Genomic DNA, 25,574 nt, shown 5'->3' with positions numbered 1-25,574 from the left:
TGCAGAAAATATTTATTGTAAAAGCTTTATTGTAGAAAAATAATAAAAAATGCATTCAGATTAAATGAAATCAAACGTGCATGGATTTGGGAAAAAAAGGTACTTTTTAGCCAGCTCTGTACCATAACATTTATAACTACTTTAAATTGGCTACAGCAACACATCTTGTTTAATATTGCTCTGAATCCACCTATGAATATGATCACATAATAGCATGTCAACAGCATTGTGTGAAAAATCCTGTTACAAAACCAAATTTCAAGTATTAAAAAACATGTTGAGTCAAGAACAGAAGTCACTTTAGAACAGATGATGCTGTAAGATTATTGATATTTACCAAATCGTTGTATAACAATGTTACAAGTGGGATGTGAAAATGAGTTTGGAAATGCTGAGTCTGAGGACACCTGTCCCAGCTTTACGGTGTAGCAGGTTTTCCCAGCAATGTCTGTGCCAAACTGATTTCAAACTGGGCGGGAGATCATTAAAATGGAATGTAAAGGAACTGGATTACTGAATTACAGGACACACAGCTAACACACCTGTGAATCATTTGGTAAAATACACAACTGGTTTATTACCAAACATATTCTTTGTTTCACTTTCTTTGCATTATGCAGACTCTCTTCCACATTAAAAGCAGTGACTTTTCCTATCCAATTTCTCTCAAAGTGATTTATACATAAAAAAGGTTTAATTTTGGCCTTCTAGACACATGAATGGATTCAGACAAATTTATAAATATACATAAGTGTTGTCAGGATTCCCAAATGACCGAATATGATTCTGATTCTGGAGTTAAAATAACTGAAACATTCCAACATTTCAGATTTCATTTCATGATTTCAGAGACTAGCAAAATATGCTTTTATTTTTTTATAAACACAAATGCAACCATTTGGTCCTTTAGGAAAATATACATTCTCACATTATATTTATTATTACTATTATTATTGAAGTTAGATGACAGTGGAACAATGTACTAGAGTTCACAAGGACAATTCCAATGATGGTTCTGGTTTTTTGGAAGAAGTGAGTTCAAGAATGAAACTGTTTAAAATTGCCCTCCAGAATATTTTATTTTTATTTTATTTTAATGAGCTTTTCACTCTTTTCAGTAATTAAGCAAGTGTTTGCATTGTTGTATTGATTTCTATTTGTTAATATGAACCCTTTCATAAGAAGAGGTGTGTAGTGCTTCATTCAGTGTGCACTAAGTGGAATTACACAATGTATGTTTTTGTGGTTTAATATGAGCCTTACAAAGTAAAACAATTTTAAAGTTATTATTCAGTGTTTGTAGTGATTTAAGCATCTTTAAACTGAATGAACATACACTTGTAAGAAAAATAGTCTTCGTACACAAACTAGTACTTGCAGTCCAGAGCATTAACAAAAATACATGCTTTCTGATTATGTGCCAAATCATGAAGAAACACGTGCCTACAAATTATTAATATTCAAATTATTATCAGTTACACCTTCGACCTAATTTACCCTAATCTCATATTGGTAGCATACCACTTCCAAAATCAAACATTACAGTTACATCATTTTCATGTGATATAAGCAATCTTATATTTTGATTGAACATATTCATCAGCTGCAGAAATTGATTATTCAGCTATACATTCGTGTTCCTTGACAGCAGAGTCTCCTGCTATCCAGACCACGGCCAGCCTCCCGATTCCTTTGCCTCTGTGGACGATTAAAAAAGTCCCAGCATTTGGAAGGCAGTTGCCAGGGACAGAAGAATGACTCCTAAGTAGCCAATGTATCCATAAGCACCATTCATTCTCTTCTGAGGATCTGACAAGAAAACAAGACAAAAAAAAAGATTAGTTTCAAAAGTACAGAAAGGATAAAATTACATTTCTTTCAATAGTTTATTTACTGGAGCAATCTAGGTACAGTACCCTGCTCAAGTGTACAACGGCAGTGTCCCCGACCTGGGACACATGGGTGTGCTAACCACTACTATATGCCACTGCTTGATAAACATAATAAATATATTGCAACAAACAGTAAGTAATGTATAGACAATGTACGGAAGAAAGATCTTACCACCAGTGTAGTATCCCCAGGCATAGGAAAACCTGCTGGTAACCCAAATGACCCCCAGCACAGAGGCTACCACCTAAGAAATCAAAATAAAAGAGGATCAAGATAAGATGAGGTTTACTCTGGTAAAAGCATTGAAACGCTAGTAAACTTTGTGGACTAGGCAACATGAGGTGAGGGACTACCACTAAAAGCACGTTTTTGAAATGCATACTGAATGGGATAAGTATTGTATTACTCTATAAATGCTATACATTATCTGATTCATACGTACAGGATATGCAAGTCCAGCTATGACCTGGAAGATGAGCCACTGCGGGTACACCTCCAGCGTGTTTTGGTGGGCTCTCTGAATGCAGTTGAACACCTGCTCCTTGTCACTGTACATGGTAGGATACTGTAACGGCAATACGAGTTCATCACTTCCTCATTCAGAAATTAAAACATACAATACAGGGTGTGGGTTAAACGAAATGAAATCTAATGCATACCAGTTATATATGTCAGCAATCTCAAGATATCTAAAGTACAAGAGAATGAATCCGAATGAGCCTGTAAATATATATATAGTAATAAAACATATGATCTGACATTCTACTGTATCTGTGTGTAATATAATAAAAGATGTAATATTTAGCGCACTATTAAACACAAACTGTGATACAGCGCCATCTATACAGATATATTTAATTCTGTGCTTTGCATCTGTATAGATACTATGTCTTTTAAAACATGAACCGCAAATTCACTTTTGCATAATTCAGAATAGCCCTGTTACGATATAGCCTGGTTTTTTTGCGGAGTCATGCTGACTGAGCAAAGTGCAAGCCATAGTGCAGCTTAAAACAATACCTTAACGCCGTATTTTTTCCGTCCTTGTCCAACTTTAACGCCGAGGTAAGAAAGCATGATCCAGCTGTAGAAAAAGGTTAAAATCACATACGCAAAATGTGCTGGCAGAACATCTTGGATTGCCATGATTGCGTGCATTTATATCTTGTCAAGCCCTGGACCTGTACCTGTAGTAGTCACTGAGTAAAGCGCTGCACTAACACAAGGGCTCTACATTATCTGGGTTAAGGGGCGCGCAGGCAGCTAATCTCGCGATATGTTGGACGTTTCATGCTTCTCAGTTTCCAGGAAAACTGTATTTTTTGTAGTTATGCAATGCTTTCATCAGGTTGGAAATGTACTGTCGTTTGGTCCTATAACTATCTTAGGATGTTTGTTGCTACACATTCTCATTCATACCACGGTTAATGCTTCAGTAAATAAATCGTATTAATCAAAGATGATGTAAACACCTTGCTAACAGCGCCGCCGCAACATTGGAGATGATGTAATAATGTAGCTAATCGAGGATCTTAGATACAGAGTCCAGATTCAAAGAGCCAATCAGATGACAGATGGCCTCGTTCTCCACCAATGAGCGTGTGAGCGATGACGCACTTGCTGGTTGAAAACGCCTGTTTGGGTTTCTCTGAATCAGACGACGGACACCGAGCGGAGAGAGAGAGAGAGAGAGAGAGAGAGAGAGAGAGAGAGAGAGAGAGAGAGAGAGAGAGAGAGAGAGAGAGAGAGAGACGCATACATTGTGATTGGGGTTTCTTTCTTTCTTTCTTTCTTTATTGTTGATGCTTGTTTCCCAGAATTTCATCTCATTTGAAATGGCGGTTACAAGCGACTTTTCCTGCGTCAATTCAGCGCAGACTCCTAACAAGAAAACGGATCCGACTTCGTCCCAAAACGAAGGGAATGTTCAGTAAGTTTTCTCCACGTATATGGTTTTAAATCAATCTTTATTATTATTGATGTGTGATTACTTATATATACGTAACTTTAAATTGAATACCATAATGGGTGCAAAAACAGATGCACTGTAAACAAAGCTTGATTCTGTATCCGTCAGTATCCTTACTGTTACAATGTACTGCACGATACAATGCAACGTTACAAAGGTCCATCGTGCAGGTATATACGGAAATATTTATTTGTTCAGGATTGTATGTATATCCACGGAATGTATGTCCCACCAAATAGAACAACTAAGAAATAATTGGCATGGTTGTTACAACAGAGCTAAACTAGAGCGGTGGAAATTTCTGGAACTGTTCTCCTGCAGTTAGAGCACTGACCGCTAGATGGAAACAGTGAGGATAGAGGGTGTTATGAAATCGACCTATTTTGTCTTCCTCTAAAGAAGGAAATTGCATCCTTTTAAATATCTGCCAATATAAACAAGCGCAGTTTAATAAGCATGTTGCTGTAAATACATTGATCTGCATTTCTGTCCGTAAACATTTCCTCAACCATGTGTTAAAAAAGGCCTCCTAAATGTAAAGAGATGAAATGGCTTTGTAATAGATCACTGTTCATGCAGCTTTGCAGGCTGCTTGTGTAGGACCTGAAGCTGGAGACCACCAGATGAGTTATGTGAAGAGATCGAAAATCATGCATTTACTACAGGAAAGGAAGATAAGAAATAATGTATTTTACAATATTGAAATTGACTACCTATCTTGTGTTCATAGAAAAGACCCCCACAGCAATGGGGACGCCAGCCGCACTGATGCTACATGGGATAAACTCTGGGATTGCTACGGTAAGACTGCCCGCACCTCCATGTTAAGGTTATTGACATGTACTGCTTTATTATTGTTATTGAAACTCCCTTGCTTTGTAATGGAAGAATATCAATGGTGATCATTGTAGATGCTTGAAATTTAAATGTATTTCTTTGGAGATTAAAACTAGTTTTTTCTTAAACCATTGTTTTGAGCTATAATTTCTATTGTTTTAACAGATCAAGAGAACACCCAGAATCAGGCGGATGAAGCGGGACCGACTGTGGAGCAAGGAAGGCTTGTGAAGGCCATGGTGCAGAAGTCCCCCGGAGAGAAGAGTGCCAACGAGAAGAGCCCGGCGGAGGCGATGAGCAGCTGCATGGACGACCTGCGCCTGTGCTCCCCCATGGAGAAAAACGCCGCCTCCACCACCAACAGGAAGTCTCGCTCCCGATCCCCCTCAGTCTGGTCTGGCAGCTCCCGCTCATCTTCTGCTTCTTCGGGCAGATCTTGCAGCTCCAGCTCCAGTGCCAGCTCCAGCTCCAGCAGCTCCTATTTCAGCAGAAGCCGGTCCAGGTCCAGGTCTAGGTCTAGGTCTAGGTCCAGGTCCAGATCTTGCACCCGCTACAGAAGGTCTTATGGGCACCGGCGCCACAGCAGTTACTCGCGCTCCTTCTCCAGGAGCAGGTCCCGATCGCACCCGCGCTGCCACCGGACGAGGTCCCGCTCCCGTTGCAGGCGCCACAGGTCCCCTCGCCGCTTCAGATCCCGCTCCAGGTCCTACAGCCCCATGCCCCGGCTTTCCAGGTCCTACTTCAGGAGGTACAGGTCCAGGTCTAGGTCCAGGAGGTCGTGGTCCCGAGGCCGAAGGTACTACGGGTTTGTGGACAGGAGCCGAGGAAAGCTTTCATACGAGCGTTACGGGAGCAGAAGCCGGTCGCGGTCCCCCAGCCGGCCCAGCATCCGTCTGAGCAAGAACGGTAAGGGCCGGTGACTATGGTGTGCGGTGGCTGGCAGACTGCTCTTTGCTTCCCAGCTAGCATTTAACAGTGCGGCTTCCACGCTTGTGTGTTCTTTTGCAGACAAAAGGGAACTCCTTGAGATTGCGAAAGCCAACGCATCGAAGGCGCTCGGGGTGGACAACCTGGAACTGCCCAAAAGCGTGGAGAAGGAGCTGCTGGCCCCAGAGAGAGAGGAACGGGTGAGCCGAGAAGGTACTGCTCTGAAGGGTCTGAATGAGGTAGGTATTGAAAATAAGGGTTGGCAAAATATTTGTCCCCAGGTAGTTTTCTTTCATGTTCCCTCATTGAAACAATTAGAATATGATCTATAGTTTAAAAATATGTAAATGATCTTGACAATCTAGATATGTCCGAGAAGCACTAATTTTGAAATGCATTCTTGTTGACCATCTCGAATAAACTGTGGTCCTAAGCAGATAATGCTGCAAAGCAAATGCGTCCGTGAAGTGTAAGTAACTGCTAAATAGCGGTTACTCTGTGATGGCCAAGAAACTATAAACCGTTTGGCCCCTTTTTTAAGTTGGGGAAGTTGTGGGCAATGTAAACGACCAAGGTGTACTCTTTGTAACCGGCAATAAAAATGGTCTAATCGTAGCTGTCCAGTGCGATCTTATCTGATTTATCACACTGTGTGGTAATGCAGTGTTGATTTCCTGGGGGCTCAAAATGTAGTTCATTGTTTCATTTAGGCAGGTTGAAGCTAAACCTTTGAGAACGCAATCCATATATTTCCTGGTTCATTTCTTACTCGGTCAGAGAAACGTATGCACGGCGTTCAACAATTATTTTAAATCGACACCGTCAATATTCTGATTTAGTCCGTGACATACACTCACCTAAAGGATTATTAGGAACACCATACTAATACTGTGTTTGACCCCCTTTCGCCTTCAGAACTGCCTTAATTCTACGTGGCATTGATTCAACAAGGTGCTGAAAGCATTCTTTAGAAATGTTGGCCCATATTGATAGGATAGCATCTTGCAGTTGATGGAGATTTGTGGGATGCACATCCAGGGCACGAAGCTCCCGTTCCACCACATCCCAAAGATGCTCTATTGGGTTGAGATCTGGTGACTGTGGGGGCCAGGTTAGTACAGTGAACTCATTGTCGTGTTCAAGAAACCAATTTGAAATGATTCGACCTTTGTGACATGGTGCATTATCCTGCTGGAAGTAGCCATCAGAGGATGGGTACATGGTGGTCATAAAGGGATGGACATGGTCAGAAACAATGCTCAGGTAGGCCGTGGCATTTAAACGATGCCCAATTGGCACTAAGGGGCCTAAAGTGTGCCAAGAAAACATCCCCCACACCATTACACCACCACCACCAGCCTGCACAGTGGTAATAAGGCATGATGGATCCATGTTCTCATTCTGTTTACGCCAAATTCTGACTCTACCATCTGAATGTCTCAACACAAATCGAGACTCATCAGACCAGGCAACATTTTTCCAGTCTTCAACTGTCCAATTTTGGTGAGCTTGTGCAAATTGTAGCCTCTTTTTCCTATTTGTAGTGGAGATGAGTGGTACCCGGTGGGGTCTTCTGCTGTTGTAGCCCATCCGCCTCAAGGTTGTACGTGTTGTGGCTTCACAAATGCTTTGCTGCATACCTCGGTTGTAACGAGTGGTTATTTCAGTCAAAGTTGCTCTTCTATCAGTTTGAATCAGTCGGCCCATTCTCCTCTGACCTCTAGCATCAACAAGGCATTTTCACCCACAGGACTGCCGCATACTGGATGTTTTTCCCTTTTCACACCATTCTTTGTAAACCCTAGAAATGGTTGTGCGTGAAAATCCCAGTAACTGAGCAGATTGTGAAATACTCAGACCGGCCCGTCTGGCACCAACAACCATGCCACGCTCAAAATTGCTTAAATCACCTTTCTTTCCCATTCAGACATTCAGTTTGGAGTTCAGGAGATTGTCTTGACCAGGACCACACCCCTAAATGCATTGAAGCAACTGCCATGTGATTGGTTGGTTAGATAATTGCATTAATGAGAAATTGAACAGGTGTTCCTAATAATCCTTTAGGTGAGTGTATGTTGCATTGTCTGCAATGGAATGAGTTTTAAATTTTGCATTTTATTTAATTTTTTTTTCTGTTCCACTTGTTTAATTTTGTTTTCCCCCTTGCTGTTTTCAGGAATACAAATTAGTTTTACATGCTCTATTTCTGTTTTTATAGAAAACATGAAAGTGGTCTTCAGTGCCTTGGTGAAGAGAATGGTGGTAACAAATATGGCTTGATGTTTTGGGGAGGGTTGATCATTGCTGACGAACTAGAACGACAATTTCGTAAATCAAATTGGTGTACTGTATTTTTATATTCAATAACTGAATCTGAACACTTGAATAATTGGCATTATATATTTTTTGTATTTGTGTATGATCTACCTCTGAGGATGGGGTTCAGATGTATTATATTGACTTATGGATTTGTTAATTAGTTTTACTGGATGTAGATATTCTTGGTAGATTTACCTAATTATCTATTAGAACCGTCTATCAAGTCCTTGAACAAGCTGAAGATTCCCAGATTTCAAATCACATTTTATTCACTGTATTACAGATAAGAGATCTTGTTACAGAAGAAGAACCAAGCTGCTTATGCCAAAGATAAGTTATCTGCACAAATTCTGTGCTGGGTTGAATAAATGGAGAAAAAAAATGCCATATAATGTGATGCACAGGATCAGGATGTGTTTTTTTTTATTTTTTTTTATTTTTTTTAAATAAATTCTTTTAATACTTTTAAATCCATAACATTTGGGGGTTATGTTGTCTCTCCGAAGACGACACTTACACAAAAATAAATCTGAACTTCTAGTTCAAGACTACAGACTCCTAGAGAGGCTTCGTGCTTTTCAAAGATTAAGTAAAAACTCAATACTTGTCACAACAAGGCTAAACTGTGGGTAGAGCTGGAATGTGGCCGAGCATTTCTTGTAAGATGCAGAATGTGGGAACTGAAGTCAAAGTAACCTTTTCAGTATCCTATTCTGTAGTGTCTGATCTGCTTTGTGCATGTAAAGTTGCTACCCCCAATCCTTTTTTATTTTTATTTTCTTATTATAAAGAGAACCAGCATCAATGCACTGTTTGCTCATATAATATGACTAAGTCTAAAATAGTTTTTCTTTTCCCTTTGCAGCACTATAACAAGACGGATGCAGAAGAGGAGAGTCCTAACAGTGAGACATCGCCTAAAACCAGGTTCATCACATTCAGCCAAAATGTAAGTGTTCATACCCCTAGACTCTTCATTAATACACCATCTAGAAATAAAAAATAAATTTGTACTGATACAAGCATTTTTAATGATGTGAGGGGTGTATAATCTCTGCCTGGCTTTATTTGGTCAATTACTATTTAAAGTGTGTGTGTGTGTGTCTATATTTACACACACACTACTGGTCAAAAGTTGTAGAACACCCCCATTTTTGTGTGCGTGCGTGCGTGTATGTGTATAATTGTTTTTGTCCACAATGAATTTAAGGCCTGTAATTTCAATGTTGGGGGGAGGGGGATTGAGGTGATCTATGCTTGACTGTGATTTTGATTCTGGGCTAACTGGTATTCAACTTTTCTTCCAGAATACAGTGGCAAAGCCTTCATCCACCAGACTGTCAAGCAGTCCAGAAAACTCTGTCATTGTAAGAATGGAAAGCAAGAAAAAGGAATACCCTTATGGACACTGGGTAGCAGTCAAAAGAGAAATCCAAAATAATGGGTTATTTTCAAACCTTTCTCCCAGCCTAACACACACAAAGACACGGTAGTGTGTATTTGTGAAGTGATTGTGTTTGTAAATATTGTACATTTTTATATAGACTTCATATGGGGAGGGTGGGTTGTTTAAACGTGATTTAAATATTAGATGTTTTCTTTCAGATAATGTGTGAAATGAAGACTGAAGACATTTCATACAGGTGGGGAAATTTTATACAAACCCATGTTGTTGCGGTACAGTTTTGATTCCTTTAGGTGTGTTTTATTTAGTCTTTGGAAATTAAATAAAGAGATTTGTGAAACTCGGGTGTTTTGTTTATTTTTAGTAGTAATTCAGGACCTCTGGTAAATAAGCTCACTGCACACATTTTTAATGAATGAAAACAATTGGTCTCGTATATTTAAGACATGGGTACTTATATTGTCTTTGGACAAACCACTGTGGCCATACTAAATGCATTAATGGGGGCAATTAAAGTGGGCATATTTTGTATACATTTTAATGTGACTATCTCAGTGATTACACTAGGTATCTACACAAGTAGTAACTAGCATTTCAGACTGAGAAAATGGTAAACATTAATACATTTGTACCAGTAACTTAGAAAAACGTAGTTCTACTTGTAAGGTTGATTTCCAAAAAATGTATCGCCACAATGTATTTAAAGTTCAGCGCTGTATTGCTTGTATAGATTTAAGTGGTAAGATTTCAATGATGGTGTACAAACAGCTGCTTCATCCATATGATGATTGAGAAGTTCTAAGTTTGTTGTAGGACACACTGGGATGAGTTGTGTAAATCTCTAGATAAAGACCAACGGTATGGTGCAAATTAATTTGCCAGTTTGTATATTTGTAGATCCACATTTTATTTTACATGGAACTCGAATAAAATTCTACTGGCAACCACCACAGCTTCTGAAAATGACAATGCTGCAGGTGATTTGGTAAACAAAAAATAAATACACAGATCAGCCATAACATTATGACCACTGCCAGGTGAAGTGAATAACACTGATAATCTTGTTATCATGGCACCTGTCAGTGGGTGGGATATATTAGGCAGCAAGTGAACATTTTGTCCTCAAAGTTGATGTGTTCACAGCAGGAAAAATGGGCAAGAGTAAGGATCTGAGCGACTTTGACAAGGGCCAAATTGTGATGGCTAGACGACTGGGTCAGAGCATCTCCAAAACTGCAGCTCTTGTGGGGTGTTCCCGGTCTGCAGTGCTCAGTACCTATCAAAAGTGCTCCAAGGAAGGAAAAGCGGTGAACCGGCGACAGGGTCATGGGCGGCCAAGGCTCACTGATGGGGAGCGAAGGCCGGCCCGTGTGGTCCGATCCAACAGACGAGCTACTGTACCTCAAATTGCTGAAAAAGTTAATGCTGGTTCTGATAGAAAGGAGTCAGAACACACAGTGCATCGCAGTTTGTTGCGTATGGGGCTGCGTAGCCGCAGACCAGTCTGGGTGCCCATGCTGACCCCTGTCCACTGCCGAAAGCGCCTACAATGGGCACGTGAGCATCAGAACTGGACCACAGAGCAATGGAGGAAGGTGGCCTGGTCTGATGAATCACGAGTTCAAGGTGTTAACTTGGCCTCCAAATTCCCCAGATCTCAATCCAATCGAGCATCTGTGGGATTTGCTGGACAAACAAGTCCGATCCATGGAGGCCCCACCTCACAACTTACAGGACTTAAAGGATCTGCTGCTAACGTCTTGGTGCCAGATACCACAGCACACCTTCAGAGGTCTAGTGGAGTCCATGCCTCGACGGGTCAGGGCTGTTTTGGTGGCAAAAGGGGGACCTACACAATATTAGGTAGGTGGTCATAATGTTATGGCTAATCGGTGTATATTTGCCATATTTTGCAACCGTATATATTTTTTAAAAACCTACATGGATGGGCAATGTAAAATTTTAAGCAACTTTTTTAATTTGGCACATTTACTGGTATATTTACACAAGGTAAACATGGAAGGATTGCATACAAATGCAGCTTTACAGTGAATCGGGTCAAAGCACTGTTCTCGGTTAACGGGTTAATGTACAAGTGTTCTCCATTCTGACACCAACATACTGGGCACTAGAGGGCAGGATTGTATTGGATATGCACTGCTGTAGTACTAACAAAAGTCTGGAACCAGATGGTAAACAAAGACATCTATAGATTTTTTTTCCTGCATATCACTTATATATTTGTAATAATACAATAAGTTGAACCTCTTACAGATGGAAATAGTTTTTCCTTCACATATGTATGAAATAAAATGAGTCCACTCTGATACCGATAGTCTCACTTACTTTCAGAACTGTCCGGAAGATGGGTTTCCTTAGTTCTCGAAATCTCTCTGTGCCACATCCCTTTTAATTGATCTTCCCACTGACTAGGAACTGAACTGTACACCTACAGTATGACAAAAAAACAAACATTGAACTATTTGCAAAACCGAATAAACACTGGGATAAAGTTTACGGCACAAAAGAATTAATGTATTAAAAAAAAATAGCATCACATTTCTAACATAAAATACAACATAGATGCTGTATATTCTAATTATAAAGAGTCAGTAAAAAAGCAAAACGTCTGGTATGCCTTCTGTCTGTACATGGAGCACTGAACATACTGAACATGTTGTTTTGAACAGTGGTTTTAATTAATTCTCTGAAAGATCACAAGGTTTCAGATTTCACAGTCCAATAAATGTGCCATACATCATCCAGTAGTTAAATCACAAAGATCAGTGTTTACAGCCGGCGCTTGGCAGGTACACTAAACCTCCTTTGTTCATTAAAAACACACTGGGGCCAATTGTTTATTAACACATTTATTAGCCTTTGAACATGTTCACTCCTGAATTACCTGAAGTAACATTTAGCATCTCATTACAACATATTAAGCAAGTGTTGTTTTTCTTTACCCCTTTCAAAGCGTTATTTTTGTTTTTTACCGAAAAGTCTTATTTTTTTACATTCAGATGGCTTGTGTAAGAGTTTAATTATTAGCAGCTCTTTGATCACTTTTTTTTAGGTAGGGGGATAATCAAGCATTATAAAGTCATTACAGCTTAAAGAATGAATCAGTCTGCTGTCTGGTTATTTCCCTTTGAACACGCATAATAATGTGAGACCAAAGCCCTGCTTGCTAAGGAGTGGCCAATGATCAAACCCATTTCTGTGATTACACTCCAGTCACGCTTTCTCACACTAGAGAAATACACCCTTTCAGATCTGGACTTCCACTTTGAGAACAGAAGCATATATTCCACCAACACGAGACATTGGAGAAATAATATATATGTATCTTATATATATCTCACCAGGTGTGCTGCGATCAAATACTTTTCTCTTCAGGCAAATTTCCTTTCAACAGCGTAATGTTTCTTCCAAATGCACTCCATCCCATCTGTTTGTTAATATAATTGATGTATATATCATTTTAACATTTGTATTTAGGAATATGAGATAATATGACAATAAAATGCTTGTGGAACATACCATCAAAGCTGAATTATTGAAGCAATCTATAGCACCTGTTAGTCTTTGAGGTACTTCAAAGGTCAGCATCAATCAGTGATTTGAAGGGTGCTTCAATTTCATACAGGGTAGGGCTGCTACATCCTGGAGGTTAAAAACATGGCATCAAGAGCGTTAGAGAAAACTATTACAAAGGAGCATTCAAGTAGTTTTAAAGAGTTCTGCTCAATTACTTTACAACTTTGAAATACATTTCAGTCGCTGGTGTTCACAATTTGAAGGCTATATATATATATAATACATTCTCATGAAAGTATTGTTCTGTTGCGTGACTTGTAGGTTTAACCTCTATACCCCTGCGTGTCATTTATTTTGTGTTATACAAGCACAAATGTTCTCTCATTGTAAATTGATAGTTTTTCACCCATGTAAATGCAGACGCAGCTAATGAAAGTCACACCTCCTGCCAGAAGTGTTCTCACTCCAGCCTGTTTACACGGCATGTGAGATAAGCATTTTTACTTTGCCGAGGGCGAACTGTAGCCTTAAATTGAGCACATTCTGCTTAAACCACAGATGTATCTTGACATATCTTTTTTTAAACCTTTCGTGTTTACAGCTTAACACAAAGGAGGCTATTATCCAAAGATACAAATGCCTTTTCAGTTTAGCTTGAGAAAAATGTTAAAAGTCACCCCTCGCAGGCAAACTTTTTTTGATGTTTAATTTCCTCTTAATGCCACAGATACCAAACAATTATTTGGCTTTGTCACATGAATTTAATTTCCATTCACATCCGGAGTTAACCCACAGCTTATTGCTCATGTGAAGAAACGTCCCACATATATATAAATTATACAAAATGTAAATCTTTTTTATTAACATTCTATTGAATGTCACATGAAAATATCTGTCAAGAGCAACTCGCTCTGGGAGGCAGTTATTCTAGAATAAAATTGGCATCTGCTTTCTTGTGGTCTCTGACAATGTAATGGAATCTGTTAGGGTCAGTGTATAGCTAGAAGGGAAACAGGTGTGGAAGGAGAAGGAGCAGGAGATTCACCTGCGAGCAGCAAGAGAGACCTGCGTATCATTTCCCACATCAAAGAAACCAAAACAAATACAAAAACCAAAAACTCGACATGACACGCACTTCCACTTCCAGATTCAGCACCACAGTGAATATGGTCACCATTACAACTTGTAACATCAAATGAACATTTTATTCCCAGGGTACAGTGCTCACAAGACAGTATTGAGTCACTGACGTCTAGGGTAATTTAAAACGTGTTTCAGACGTGCAAAGATCCCTTCAAAACAAATTCTATTAAAACAAGGCGTCTGATTCCGGCTGTGGCACAGCTTCAACTCCGCCAGTCACGGCAGGACTCTTACACCAAGTTCTTAATAATCCACTAGAGGGAGCCCTCACCCATGTTTAAAATGACAAACCGCATGGAATGAGAGTGCAGTGGAATTAAATCACCTCACTAAACTTGGTTTCTCGGCTCACAAGTCTTTTCTCACTTCACTTCTAGCCAATTAACAAAAACTGAGATTTCTAGGATCGGATGAATATGTAACTTGTTACTCCTGCTCAAACTGAAAATCTAAGCCAAGCCTTCTTAAAAAACCATTGGCTTCATATTATAAATAAAATAATCTGGTACTCAGGATAATAGGACACCTGAAAATACATACTAGGCTGAGCACTGCACCCCAAAAAGATTTTTAGTGTCACTATCTTTGCTGTCAAGTGCTGTTTTAAATACAGGGGCAGTGCTGTACATTCAGAACTGAAAAACAAACCTGACACATCAGCACTGGTCCAGATACGTCCTCGATACCCCTAATCAGTGCAAATATAAATACCTAAATAACATGAATGCAAAACATTATATATTTAGAAAGTTTTATTAATCTTTAAATGCAAGGAAATTCGAAATAGCATAGGATGAGTGTTGAAGATGTGTTGGCTTTTTATAAAATATAAAAGTCTTCCTGCAAAGGACTTGAACTTAAAATACACAAAATAGCATACTAGTTAAAATAAAATGTACACAAATTATAATCGGTACATGTTTCACAAATGTTCCCACTTGATGCGTCTGAGATGTTTCCATTTTTCACTTTCATGAAACAAATAACTAGAATAAACTGTTTAACAACCACACACAAGGATAGAGGACATCAGTAGCATGAAATGTCCCTTCAGCCTTGGATTGAGATAGTATTAAACCCAATAATAGAAATGTCCTTAAATCCTTACACGTTTATTTTGCCTGTGATTTATTCAATTTCATAGAGGCTAAATTAAACCGCAGTGCCTCTCTCCAAGTTCTGCTTGATCTCAGCGGTGTATTTGCCGTAGAATCTCTCTGCCTTCTTGTTGAACTTGGCATTCCTCTCATTGATGTAGTCGATGTCCGAGTCATCGTTGTAGGCCCTGCGCCTGCTGTATTTTGCTCTTTTCTCAATCCTACAGAGGAAGACAAATGTTTTAAAATGTTTAAGAAACCTGAATACCAGCCAAACCATCTTTATAAATTCATTCACAAATATATACATTTTAAAAATCATCCGTTTTACTCAAACCAATCAGACTTTGACATGAAGAATTCCAGCTAATTTGGGCAAGTTATTTAGATTTAAAATTATTTGTATTTATTACTTGTAACCCATACTATGATCCCAAGGGAGAGTGGAAGAGTGCTTTCAAGGAATAAAGGTTTTGTTAATTTTTCGATGCTAAAGGAGGCCATACAATCCATGAAAAAAAGGAGGTTGATCCAATCCAGAAAGCTACAGAAGCATGTTAAAAGAGATTAAAAGATTATTTTTGGGGGGCATAAGGTGAGCCAAACATGTGAGAGGCTGTTGGTTTGAATCCCGGTTGCACAGAAAGATTATGGCGAGGGACTTGCAGCGAGTCATTTGGATAAGTCTTGCTGTGGGCTGAGGAAAGACATCTGGCGGAGGATTCTTCATCTCATCACGTCACTGTGACCTGTACTGATCACCACGCCCACTGTGCCCACACATTAGCCATTACCCAGGGTTCAGCAGCTTGGCAATACACATTTACTAGAATCTGAGGATAAACGGAGGATCTGAGCAGACAGGACAGCACATGACAATGGCTAGTCCTTACTGTTCTGATACACTAACTTGACACCTTATGCGCATTTCCATCCTAAACAAGGAAATATGAAGGCAAATAATACAACCAAGCAAAACTTGACAGAATGAACACTTATGACAAGCTCTGGCCAGAGAGCTCACACAGGCTTCCACAAGTGCAGAATTCAAACCAGAGCTCAGAATTGCAGACTGTCCACTTCTCCAGCTCTGGCCCCTTCTCGTGACATGACAAATGTAATGTGTGCTTAAAACATAAACAATTGTGAAGATGGTCACATCCCCGTTACACTTGTCACACTACCACTCATATATCTGCTGTCTCACATTCACATTTCGCTGCGGCACCACATAATTTACAACTTAACACTGGTTTAAAACATGGAGGGAAGTGCTCCTTTAGGCAGAAGGAAACTGACATATGTGCAACGTTATTAGATAAGGCTACTACAGCTGAAACACTGAGGCTATTCAAGATGCAATTAGATACTGTAGTGGCAAAAATCAAGCATTAGTTAAGGACAAACCCATCTGTTCATATACATTATTCTCTACAATTAAATAAACTCAAGGAGACATGTCACATTAGTGTATATCAAACCATGACAAGAACCTTAGGGTGTTTTAAGTTATTGTAGGGTTGTTTCTCCTCATGTCATTTGTACTAATGTAGGATTGTACAGCAACATATATATATTAAAAAGGTACACAGTTTTAAATGACACTTTTCATAGGCTACATGGGCCAGTGGTTAAAGTAAAGCCTGGCTGTGCCACGAGTCACCATGTTGCTCTGAGCAAATTACTGAACCTCCTTGTGCTCCACATCAGTAATGTCTCATCAGTAAGTGACTCAGTATGTTGATGCCAAGTTCCCCTCCTTGCATGTGATTCTCTCTGAATGTAAACATCTACAAAATTACTGATTATAATTAGATCTGTAACTTACTGTTTTTCCACATCTGCCACCATCCTGTCAAGGCCTTCTTTAGTAGGTACATGGGTTCCATGAATCAAACTGTTGGATGTAGGGAAGAAATCCTCTCCACTACAATGAGAAGACAACAACACATTTTCAGTTAAATATCCATTCAGCAAACACTCTGCAGCACTGCAGACCAAATATTTAAGATGCAAAAAATGTATGAGACCTAGTTCAGTTTCCTGGGCATGCTAACAAGCAATACAGACTGTGCCTGAAACAATGTCTAACCATAGTGTGTCTCGATGAGTCAAAAATAAACTGAAAACAATAGAAAAAAAACACATAACGCATGATAATCACTATCTTACCACTCTTCACGTTGTTTTTCATAGGTCTCCATGTCAGGCTTAATTTGCCTGGAGAGTCTTTGATACTGACGTAACTGTGCTTCAGCATAACCTGCCGAAACAATGAAACATTGAGATTTAGGGCTTTGGCAAACAAAAAGTCCATTAAATACCAAAACAAATGACATGTAGCTAAAAATCACTGATAAAAGCTGCATTTCATTAAAGGGGAACAGACATTTCTCCCACCCACCCATCTATCTAAAGCTTTATTTCCCCCTCCAAGTTTAATTCAAAAATGTTTTGATGCAACACATGGCTGCCATATTGACAACACTCTGATCGTGCACCACATTTAACTGCAGTCAATTAAAAATGATTTATCTGAACAGCTTTACACAGTGCAAAATGTAATAGGAAATTCTTAACCAAGCTGCATCCCTACTTTTGTCTCCAAAGATGAATCGAACATTTTCTTGACTGAATTAATAAAATGTTCAAGAAACACTAAGTTCTTCAGTAAAAATGTTAAATGTTGAATTGGTTACAAAAAGAACCTCCCCAAAAGACTAACAGGGTTGCTTTATTAAATGGAAAGCTGATTTATATTACCACGATGCGTCACCTCCACTGCTGTAAACCTGACTCACAAGGAATCCGTGTTCAAAGGTTTCTTTCACTACATGACAGGCATGAAAGGAACATCAAAGTTAGATAGCTGGTGTGCATCTAGGGCACAATACCAACAATGCCACACACCTGAAAAGCCTGGATCAGGATTCTTCTTTTTCTTTTTTCTTTCCCACCTTTCGGCATCTTCAGCACTGATCTCCAGCAGCTTCACCCGGTCATAGTCTTCTCCATTTTCAGCACATTCCTGACAGGAATCAAGGAGGGGGAAAGGAAAATAAATCCTCATTAGCATTATAAAATATTTTCAGAGAGTTTTGCTCCTTACCTGTGGCAGTGCAAACACTGGTAGTGCAACCACTTTATGGCATAATGTGTATAATATGTAAAAATTAAGTGTAGAATTCTTTCCACACTGCAAAACACTATGCTGTATTTCAACCTTCTGCTATTTCAGCTTCAAAGTCTTCTCAGATACTTATTTGTATTAAAACACTAGCAAATGCCTGGATGCCAGTGCCTTCAAATACAAGAATAAGCAGCTGCAGGTACCTTTTTCCTGGCATTCTCCTTCAGCTCCCACTCCAGTCTGGCTTTCTTAGCCTCCCAGTTTGCTGGAAGTTTAAGTCTTTTGTCTTCTTCTACTACTTCTTGGTGGTTGAGTTTGCGAGCTTCGTTCTGTATTAATAAATACAAATAAAATTATACAATGCAAGGTTAAGACATGCATGAGTATTTCATTCCATAGTCTTTGTTACCCAGTAACTAAATTATTATTTGACACATTTTACCTCATCCCCAAGCTATTATTTATTTCTTAGCAGACACACTTATTCAGGGTGACTTACATAAAAAAAAGGCTACATGTTGTAAAGTGATTTCAAAATATATTAAGATGTCAAATGAAAAAGTTATAAATCGGGGCAAACTACTGTGCTATACCAACAACTGGATAACCTTGAGGCTGAATAACACATTTCACGTTTATGCAATCCTGTGCTAGGCATTTTAAGGACAGAATCCATGAAAGGTATTGACATGAAATATTTAATTAAAAATGCTCTCACCCTTTTAAAGTGAAGCTCTCGGAACTTCCTGAGTCTGTCCTCTCTTTTCTGGGCAGCCGAACTGTTTTCTGACGATTCATCACTGGTGTCTGGAACTGCCTACAGAAGAAACGAGGGGTCCCGTAGGTATTCATTATAATGACACATATTAACACTTATTAATCAGTCAGACGAAAATAACACACATAAAACAGTTTTATGTTAACAACAAATTGGGCAGTACAAACGCTACATTACTACTACGTGAAATAATTAAATTGATACATAGTGTTTTAAAGAAGAGCAAAGATTTCAATTATGTTGTCTAACAATTGTACAAGGAAAAGACAAAAGCGATTAACGTTCAAATACATACAATCATGTATGTCACAGTATTCAGTGATTTCAGAGGCAGATTTTAACTTAGGGCTAAACCAGATCAAATTATTAACGTACCCGAAAAGCGCAAAATAAAAATCTGTACCCTATCGGGGTGTAATGTAATGTTAGAAGCCGCTTTCTACGATTTATACATCACAACGTAACAACATAGCGATGTTTTTCATGTTTTACGATCCGGGTGGGTCAATTTTTGTATTTGCGCTAATATTTAGTCAACGGGACTCTTCTTACACACGATAAAAAGTCAAAGCGGGTTTATTTTAAACACAATCTGAACCTTTTTATCGCAGCATAACACATTTAATAAGAAGGCCTTCTTGTTTACTAACCTCCGCGTTGGACGCCATCTTGCCGGAAGTGCCTGACGCACACGGAAATTACGTAATTAAAGTCACATGGGGCTTTTGACAAAATAATAATAATAAATATAATAACTCGAATTTAAAGTAATTTATATTTTGTCTGCATGTGATAGTACTTCTTCCATTATATATTTTAGGGTCTGTATTATGTTTATGTAATATGGTTAATATCATGGTAATCTTCAGTAGTACAGTAGAGAGTAGGTTAGGAAGTAGTATGCATCAGTATAGTATGTAAAAGTAAGTAGGTTAGTAGCTGTAGTATATTAGCAGGTATGTTCATTATAGTATTTATATAGCTCTAAGTATTATTAATGGTATTACTGTTAATCATACAATGGTAATAGACCCAAAAGTAATTAATTATTTTTTACATCATAACTCCATTTATATTATGCAAATACGATCCCAATGAAAAAAGACAGCTTTTGTATTAAAAAACAACATTGTATTACTACTACTACTACTACTACTACTACTACTACTACTACTACTACTACTACTACTACTAGCATACACCAATTTTCAAATATTGTATATAACTCCACCTGTTGGGACTGCTCACATTAATGAATGTGCATTTTAAAATCTGCTTCTATTTACATGTGGTGTTGAAAAAGTAAACTGGTTGTAAAATGATACTGAAATTATGTGATTTATAGAGTGAATTTTGAAATATGTTGTATTGATTGATATTTTTAGATGTTTACTGAGTAGCCTTCCAACTTTGAATTGTGCGTTAAAAAGAAAGCGCAAAAAGAAAAAAATACAAACATACATACACAAAAACACACTTCCTGAGAAAGTAGGGCCTTGAGTTTGTGTGATATGTGTAGTTGCGATGTACAGCACAATATAATTTAGAGTATATTACACTATAGTGCAGGGATCCCCAAATCGGTGGTGGAGGACCCCCTGTCCTGCTGATTTTTGATCCAACTGAGATCTTAATTGCTTAATTGAATCCTTAATTTAACTAGCTGCAATATGGCTCAATTATGTAATTAGAAGCTCGGCTCAACTACAGTGTATTATAGTTCATTTTTGCACAGATTACGGTACAGTACAGAGAGCACAATATCACAGGACAGTACAATACAGTGTCTCTTACAGTAGTCTTATTACATTAGGGCGAAGTCTAAAGGCTTCTCTCACACATTATCACAGAGGTTAACCTACCTGCTATTTTACTAGCTATTCACACACTGTCAGTGATGCATACCACTCTTAACATACTGCTGCTGCTGCTTTGACTAACCAATGGGATCGGTGAGATTCTGCAAATCTGCGCAGAACTGCGGACATCTGCGCTACCTAGACTACCATATCAACTTCACATCCTACCCCCAGGCTATATCACAAGTACCAAATGCATCATAAGCATCATCCAACAATACGCAAGCACTTTGAACAGTGCACTTCACTGTTTATTCAATGCTCCAAATTAAAGGTTATAAAGTGAAAAGATTGATAGGGATTCTTTTGTTCGTCTTTTTCACAACAGTAAGCCTCATTAAATAAACTTTAGCTATCATATACCCCATGTAAGTATAGGTTTATTATATTTAATTGAGCATGCATGTGATTAAACATTTATAAAACTAAAAACAAAAGACAAATGAAGCACAGCTCAGTGTTGATTTGGACGTGATTCATCATAGTATGATTCATTCCAATATTCTGAGAGATTCCAAATAGCTATCGATAGCTTTTAAATTGTGAATCCATCACTTGCCAACTCAACCTCTGACAGGTCCATCAGGTATTAGTGACTAAATGGTGTAGTCGAGAATCGGAGAGATGATCTACAGGGGAATACTTGAACAGATTGCTTGCCTGGGATTCATTCTAAACTCTCCGAGGGAGTAAAACCCATTTACAGAAAATCAGACCCAGCTGGAAAAATGACAAAATGCAATGAACTGTAAAATCTGAATGCGTCAAGACAGAGTGTATATTCATGTTCTGGGAAGAAAAGGCGACGTGTTCCATTGATATTACAATTTATGATGGGGCTCTATTAAGATTTTCCTTCAGAAAGCAGGGCACCTCAAAAGTGCAGATAATAGTTATACCAATTAAGTAAATAAATAAAGCTTCATACAATCAGGTGAAAAACTGATTAAATATACCAAAATCAAAATGTTTAATAATGCAGTGAGGTCAGGGCTGTGCTAATGGCAAAATGACCCTGGGGCAATGTTAATATATGGAAGGACTGTGTTGGCTCCTTAAATCATCGTGTTGATGATTTGAAATGCAGATTACTTAATTTAATACTTCCCTACCATAACAGTTAACTGTAATTTATCATGTTTCGTTTTGTATGAGAAATGCTAGGGATTCAGTTTGTTAATGACAACATGGATAGCACTTTTTCAGTTCTACACAGCACATCGGTGTGTTAAGGGTTGATCATATCAGTGATGATTCAAAGGCATTGTGACACAGACACGCAATACCTTTGAATCATCACAACCCCCCTTTCTAAACTGTGGTGCCGGAGACTTGTTAGCGATCTGGTATTCTCACCCGAGCACTTTTCTTTGCTCTCTGAAAGTGCCTTACTGTGCATTCCTGTTCTGCCACACGTGCATCCCCAAAATTGACTCATAATCACCCCTCTGGTTCTCTTCTGAGAGGTTTGCCCAGATGAGGCTGGTTTTTAGACAACCCCCTTCCCCTTTGCACACTCTCTGAAACCACACACCTCCTGCTTCTGCCTGTCAGTTTCCTCTTTTAAGAGAAGTGGTCAATTAATGAGGAGAGTCAAGGTAATTTAGAATCAATGTGGAAGTGGAGGGGGTGGGGGGGAAGGGGACACAAACTGAATGAATAAAGTATATTATTCAATTCAATTCAATTCAAATTAATTCTATTCTTATTTGTGTCACAGAGAGTGTATAAATTATCGAATGGGAATACATAGAGAATACATAATAACCAAACTGTATAGATGGTTTTGGTTTAGTTTGTCTGGTTCTAAACTTACATTTATTCAGTTGCAACAATACCTTAAAACGGCATCTTAAATAAATAATAATCTAGTAAAGAAATCAGAAGAAAATAAGTTGAATAAATAGGGCTAGACTTCAGCTGCACAGAGAGAGACGGGCCCTAATATACAGAAACTGCCTGCCCGTGTGAGACTTTCAGCTGTCCCATTTTTACTGATCCAAACTGTTCCCAAGCTGTTAGCTGTGAAACAACACACACCCCCATCCTGTTTATCAGCGTCTCCATTTAATAAAGAATAAATTATTTGGAGTCTAAGCTTTCTCTTTAGTTCAAGAGAACCTGAAACACAGATGCCAAAGTCAAATCAGCCTCACAAACTATTATAAAATTAGCTTTCAGAAACAAACTTTTGCTGTTCAATGCTTAGCAGCGCAATTTACCCAGTGGTAACTTATATATATTGCATGTTAACCAAAGCTTTTTTAAGGGGGCTTTTGCCTGTGAAACAAGTAGTGTGCGTTCTAAACGTTGTGGCTGTTAAATCTTTTGATTTCAGATTATGATTCAATTGCCTTCCTTATTTGCGTATTTTACCTGTTAATAATTATTGGACTTTTTTTTTTAGGATGTAATGACGGGACCACGCATTGATGTTTTGCGAGGCTTACAGTAAGAGATTAAAGAATACAAAGATCACAGGCAATGGTAATAAAATCCTGGGCTTCACTGAGAACCAGATGGGAAGACATTAAAGCAAAACTAAAAATAAATAAATACATAAATACCTACAGAGATAGATTAATAAATAAATAAAGGCAGCAGACAAAGCATTGTGACAATTGATCTTATAAACATCAAAACATCAAAATGAAAAAAAAAGCTGTTAAAAGTAACAAAATAAATAATGACATAAATGAATGAGCACATTCATCTTTTTCAGCAAACATGAGTCAAGCTCTAGGAACATTTGTCTTCATTTTAAGAATTGAGGTTCTTGTTTCTTCCTCATGACACCAGCAGGATTTCCACTAGATTGATGGGGATGGCCCATTGTGTTCCATGTGTATCTAATACTCTGCAAGGGGAAACCTGCTTTGCTGACCGAAGACTCATAAATCTTTCTTTCCTTTTTTCATGTTTAGTGAAAGTGATGTCGCCATTATAAAAAATAATCCATAACACACACAGGTCTTCCAGTCTTCCTTGGAAGAGATGCTGCATGAAGGAGATAAATCTAATTAATCCAGGCTGGCGTGGAGGTTGGGGCGCAAATACTATAGTAACAGCTCAGAGGGGCGATGCTGGCTCCCCCCCTCCCTCAAAGAGCAGTGGCCGAGGACATGCCACCACTCTGGGAATCCTAAACGATGGCTGAGGAAGAATGTAATCTTCAAGAATATTAGAATTTAGAATGAGATTTAATGCCAAAACAAATTAACAACAAAGACTGTTATGATGATGATTATTGCTTTGTAAATAAGTCCTTTTAATTATACTTCATTTTATCATTAGGTGTTAATGTGGTTTTCTGGACAAGGCTTTATGGAAGATAGATCTTTGCTTGCGGGTGAGTTATGGATTGGTGCCACCGATCTCACAGACGTCCACACAGCCCGGACCACAGGTCTCCCTGACACAGACTCCTGTTTCTCAGTTGAGCGAGGCCGACAAATCCTGCCAGATTGCGCTGTGTTTGTGTGATGTGGGTTCCCCTACAACTAGATCTTAACTGAGACCAACTGACTGTTTTCTCCCATGAACTGTGTATAATGCGAACCTTGGCCTAATGAGGTGAGGTGAGGTGACTGACTGTAGGCCAACAGTTGACGCTGCAGTAGTGGAGGTTTTTGGTAAAGTGCCTGCGACATTCAGCATTGAGAAGAAATTAATTATTTTTCTCAGCAGACTTGACAGTTCTGATATTAGCCATCAGACTCTTACATACATGTGGCGGCACACATGCAAAAACTGCTTGGCTTCCTCTAAACCCCCAGCTTGTTTTTGAACTCCGGTGGTAATGTTTACTTTAAGATTTTTAATAAATCAGGGCCCATTTGGCTGATGCAAAGTTCTGCTTTTATGTGTCTTTAATGGACTGCCTTTTGCACTTCAGCGAGCACGAAGTCGGTAACCAGGGTTTAACCAAACGCACACTGGGCAAGGCTAGTTAGCTTGCAGCTGCATCACATCTGGAGGTTAATATAAACATTATGGCCTATAAAATCATTCCATTTCCTTAATTACTATTCCTGTCATTTCCGCACTAAATGAAAAGTTATTCATTCCCGTCCAAAACAAACACGCTCGACCAATCCCAGAGACCCCTTTCACGGACAACACCGGTGGAAGCCGCAGCAGCCACTTATTGTCATTATAAGTATTTTAAACAAACGAAGAAATATAGACTTTGGATTTCAAAGTCATAGATCAGAATACGAAATGTAAAAAATAAATAATATATATATATTTTTTTCTTTTTGTCTGTCATACAATGCAAAAGCCCAAAAATGTGCTACTTCAGGGATGCTAATTCAGCCAATGCAGAAGTCAGATTGCTCTCTGTTGGTTTAACACACATTCCAGTGATAATTGCCCCGGCTAGCTTCCTCCCGCCAGCTGCGAGGGTTTTTCTGTTGTGGACTCTCTGGGCTGCAAAGAATTCTTCCTTACGATCTGATGACCGAGAGGCAGTTGGCTGCCGCTTCTGAACACAGAAAGATGAGTGATGCGAAGGCCTTTATCGAGTGTGTGAGATCTGAGAGAAGCAGACCTCGGTGGCGCCCACAGATCTACCCCCTCCCACCTCAGTTGGGGTTTTTATTATTTACCGCTCATGTCACTGTGATTTCACAGGAGGTTTGATAGAATCATCACACAACCCAACTTAATCCAGAGCGG

The 25,574-nt window shown here is 38.9% G+C and overlaps 3 protein-coding genes across 5 annotated transcripts; 1 reads left to right on the top strand and 2 right to left on the bottom strand.

Moving 5' to 3' along the window:
* Positions 1 to 9: 9 nt before the first annotated feature.
* On the bottom strand, positions 10 to 3,130 carry mgst3b (microsomal glutathione S-transferase 3b). Its single transcript, XM_066717305.1, has 4 exons — positions 2,914 to 3,130; positions 2,336 to 2,458; positions 2,065 to 2,137; positions 10 to 1,809 (listed from the first exon to the last, which is right to left on the bottom strand). Exons 1-4 carry the CDS (start codon positions 3,049 to 3,051, stop codon positions 1,709 to 1,711), a joined length of 435 nt encoding a protein of 144 aa, XP_066573402.1. The 5' UTR covers positions 3,052 to 3,130; the 3' UTR covers positions 10 to 1,708.
* Positions 3,131 to 3,543: 413 nt separating this feature from the next.
* rsrp1 (arginine/serine-rich protein 1) lies at positions 3,544 to 9,690 on the top strand. Of its 3 annotated transcripts, none has more exons than XM_066717304.1 (6): positions 3,544 to 3,823; positions 4,593 to 4,663; positions 4,865 to 5,605; positions 5,708 to 5,865; positions 7,845 to 7,888; positions 8,229 to 8,381. In XM_066717304.1, the coding sequence occupies exons 1-5, from the start codon at positions 3,696 to 3,698 to the stop codon at positions 7,851 to 7,853; spliced, it is 1,107 nt and encodes a 368-aa protein (XP_066573401.1). In that variant the 5' UTR covers positions 3,544 to 3,695; the 3' UTR covers positions 7,854 to 7,888; positions 8,229 to 8,381. The 3 variants fall into 3 exon arrangements, with proteins under 3 accessions (XP_066573401.1, XP_066573400.1, XP_066573399.1); XM_066717302.1 differs by lacking the exons at positions 7,845 to 7,888; positions 8,229 to 8,381 and adding exons at positions 8,811 to 8,894; positions 9,253 to 9,690 and having other exon boundaries at positions 3,558 to 3,823; XM_066717303.1 differs by having other exon boundaries at positions 3,545 to 3,823; positions 7,845 to 8,381.
* Positions 9,691 to 14,764: 5,074 nt separating this feature from the next.
* On the bottom strand, positions 14,765 to 19,729 carry syf2 (SYF2 pre-mRNA-splicing factor). The gene is made up of 7 exons (XM_066717301.1): positions 19,686 to 19,729; positions 18,976 to 19,074; positions 18,461 to 18,586; positions 18,038 to 18,155; positions 17,300 to 17,390; positions 16,956 to 17,054; positions 14,765 to 15,348 (listed from the first exon to the last, which is right to left on the bottom strand). The coding sequence occupies exons 1-7, from the start codon at positions 19,701 to 19,703 to the stop codon at positions 15,183 to 15,185; spliced, it is 717 nt and encodes a 238-aa protein (XP_066573398.1). The 5' UTR covers positions 19,704 to 19,729; the 3' UTR covers positions 14,765 to 15,182.
* Between the last annotated feature and the right edge of the window lie 5,845 nt (positions 19,730 to 25,574).

Source organism: Amia ocellicauda, chromosome 11 (genome assembly GCF_036373705.1).
Source record: "Amia ocellicauda isolate fAmiCal2 chromosome 11, fAmiCal2.hap1, whole genome shotgun sequence".
Lineage (NCBI taxonomy): Eukaryota > Metazoa > Chordata > Actinopteri > Amiiformes > Amiidae > Amia > Amia ocellicauda.
This window is presented reverse-complemented; position numbering and strand designations above follow the sequence as displayed.

What these genes read in the sequence shown, in the direction of transcription:
- mgst3b (XM_066717305.1), bottom strand. Translation starts at nt 3,051, where the DNA reads ATGCACGCAATCATGGCAATCCAAGATGTTCTGCCAGCACATTTTGCG. An exon ending in GGAAAAAATACGGCGTTAAG is followed by an intron (nt 2,459 to 2,913) that starts GTATTGTTTTAA and finishes TTGCCGTTACAG; the next exon opens with TATCCTACCATGTACAGTGA. An exon ending in TAGCTGGACTTGCATATCCT is followed by an intron (nt 2,138 to 2,335) that starts GTACGTATGAAT and finishes TTGATTTCTTAG; the next exon opens with GTGGTAGCCTCTGTGCTGGG.
- rsrp1 (XM_066717302.1), top strand. Translation starts at nt 3,696, where the DNA reads ATGCTTGTTTCCCAGAATTTCATCTCATTTGAAATGGCGGTTACAAGC. An exon ending in CAAAACGAAGGGAATGTTCA is followed by an intron (nt 3,824 to 4,592) that starts GTAAGTTTTCTC and finishes TTGTGTTCATAG; the next exon opens with AAAAGACCCCCACAGCAATG. An exon ending in TAAACTCTGGGATTGCTACG is followed by an intron (nt 4,664 to 4,864) that starts GTAAGACTGCCC and finishes TTGTTTTAACAG; the next exon opens with ATCAAGAGAACACCCAGAAT.
- syf2 (XM_066717301.1), bottom strand. An exon ending in GAGAGCTTCACTTTAAAAGG is followed by an intron (nt 18,587 to 18,975) that starts GTGAGAGCATTT and finishes TTATTAATACAG; the next exon opens with AACGAAGCTCGCAAACTCAA. An exon ending in GTGGCAGATGTGGAAAAACA is followed by an intron (nt 15,349 to 16,955) that starts GTAAGTTACAGA and finishes CTTCCTCTGTAG; the next exon opens with GATTGAGAAAAGAGCAAAAT.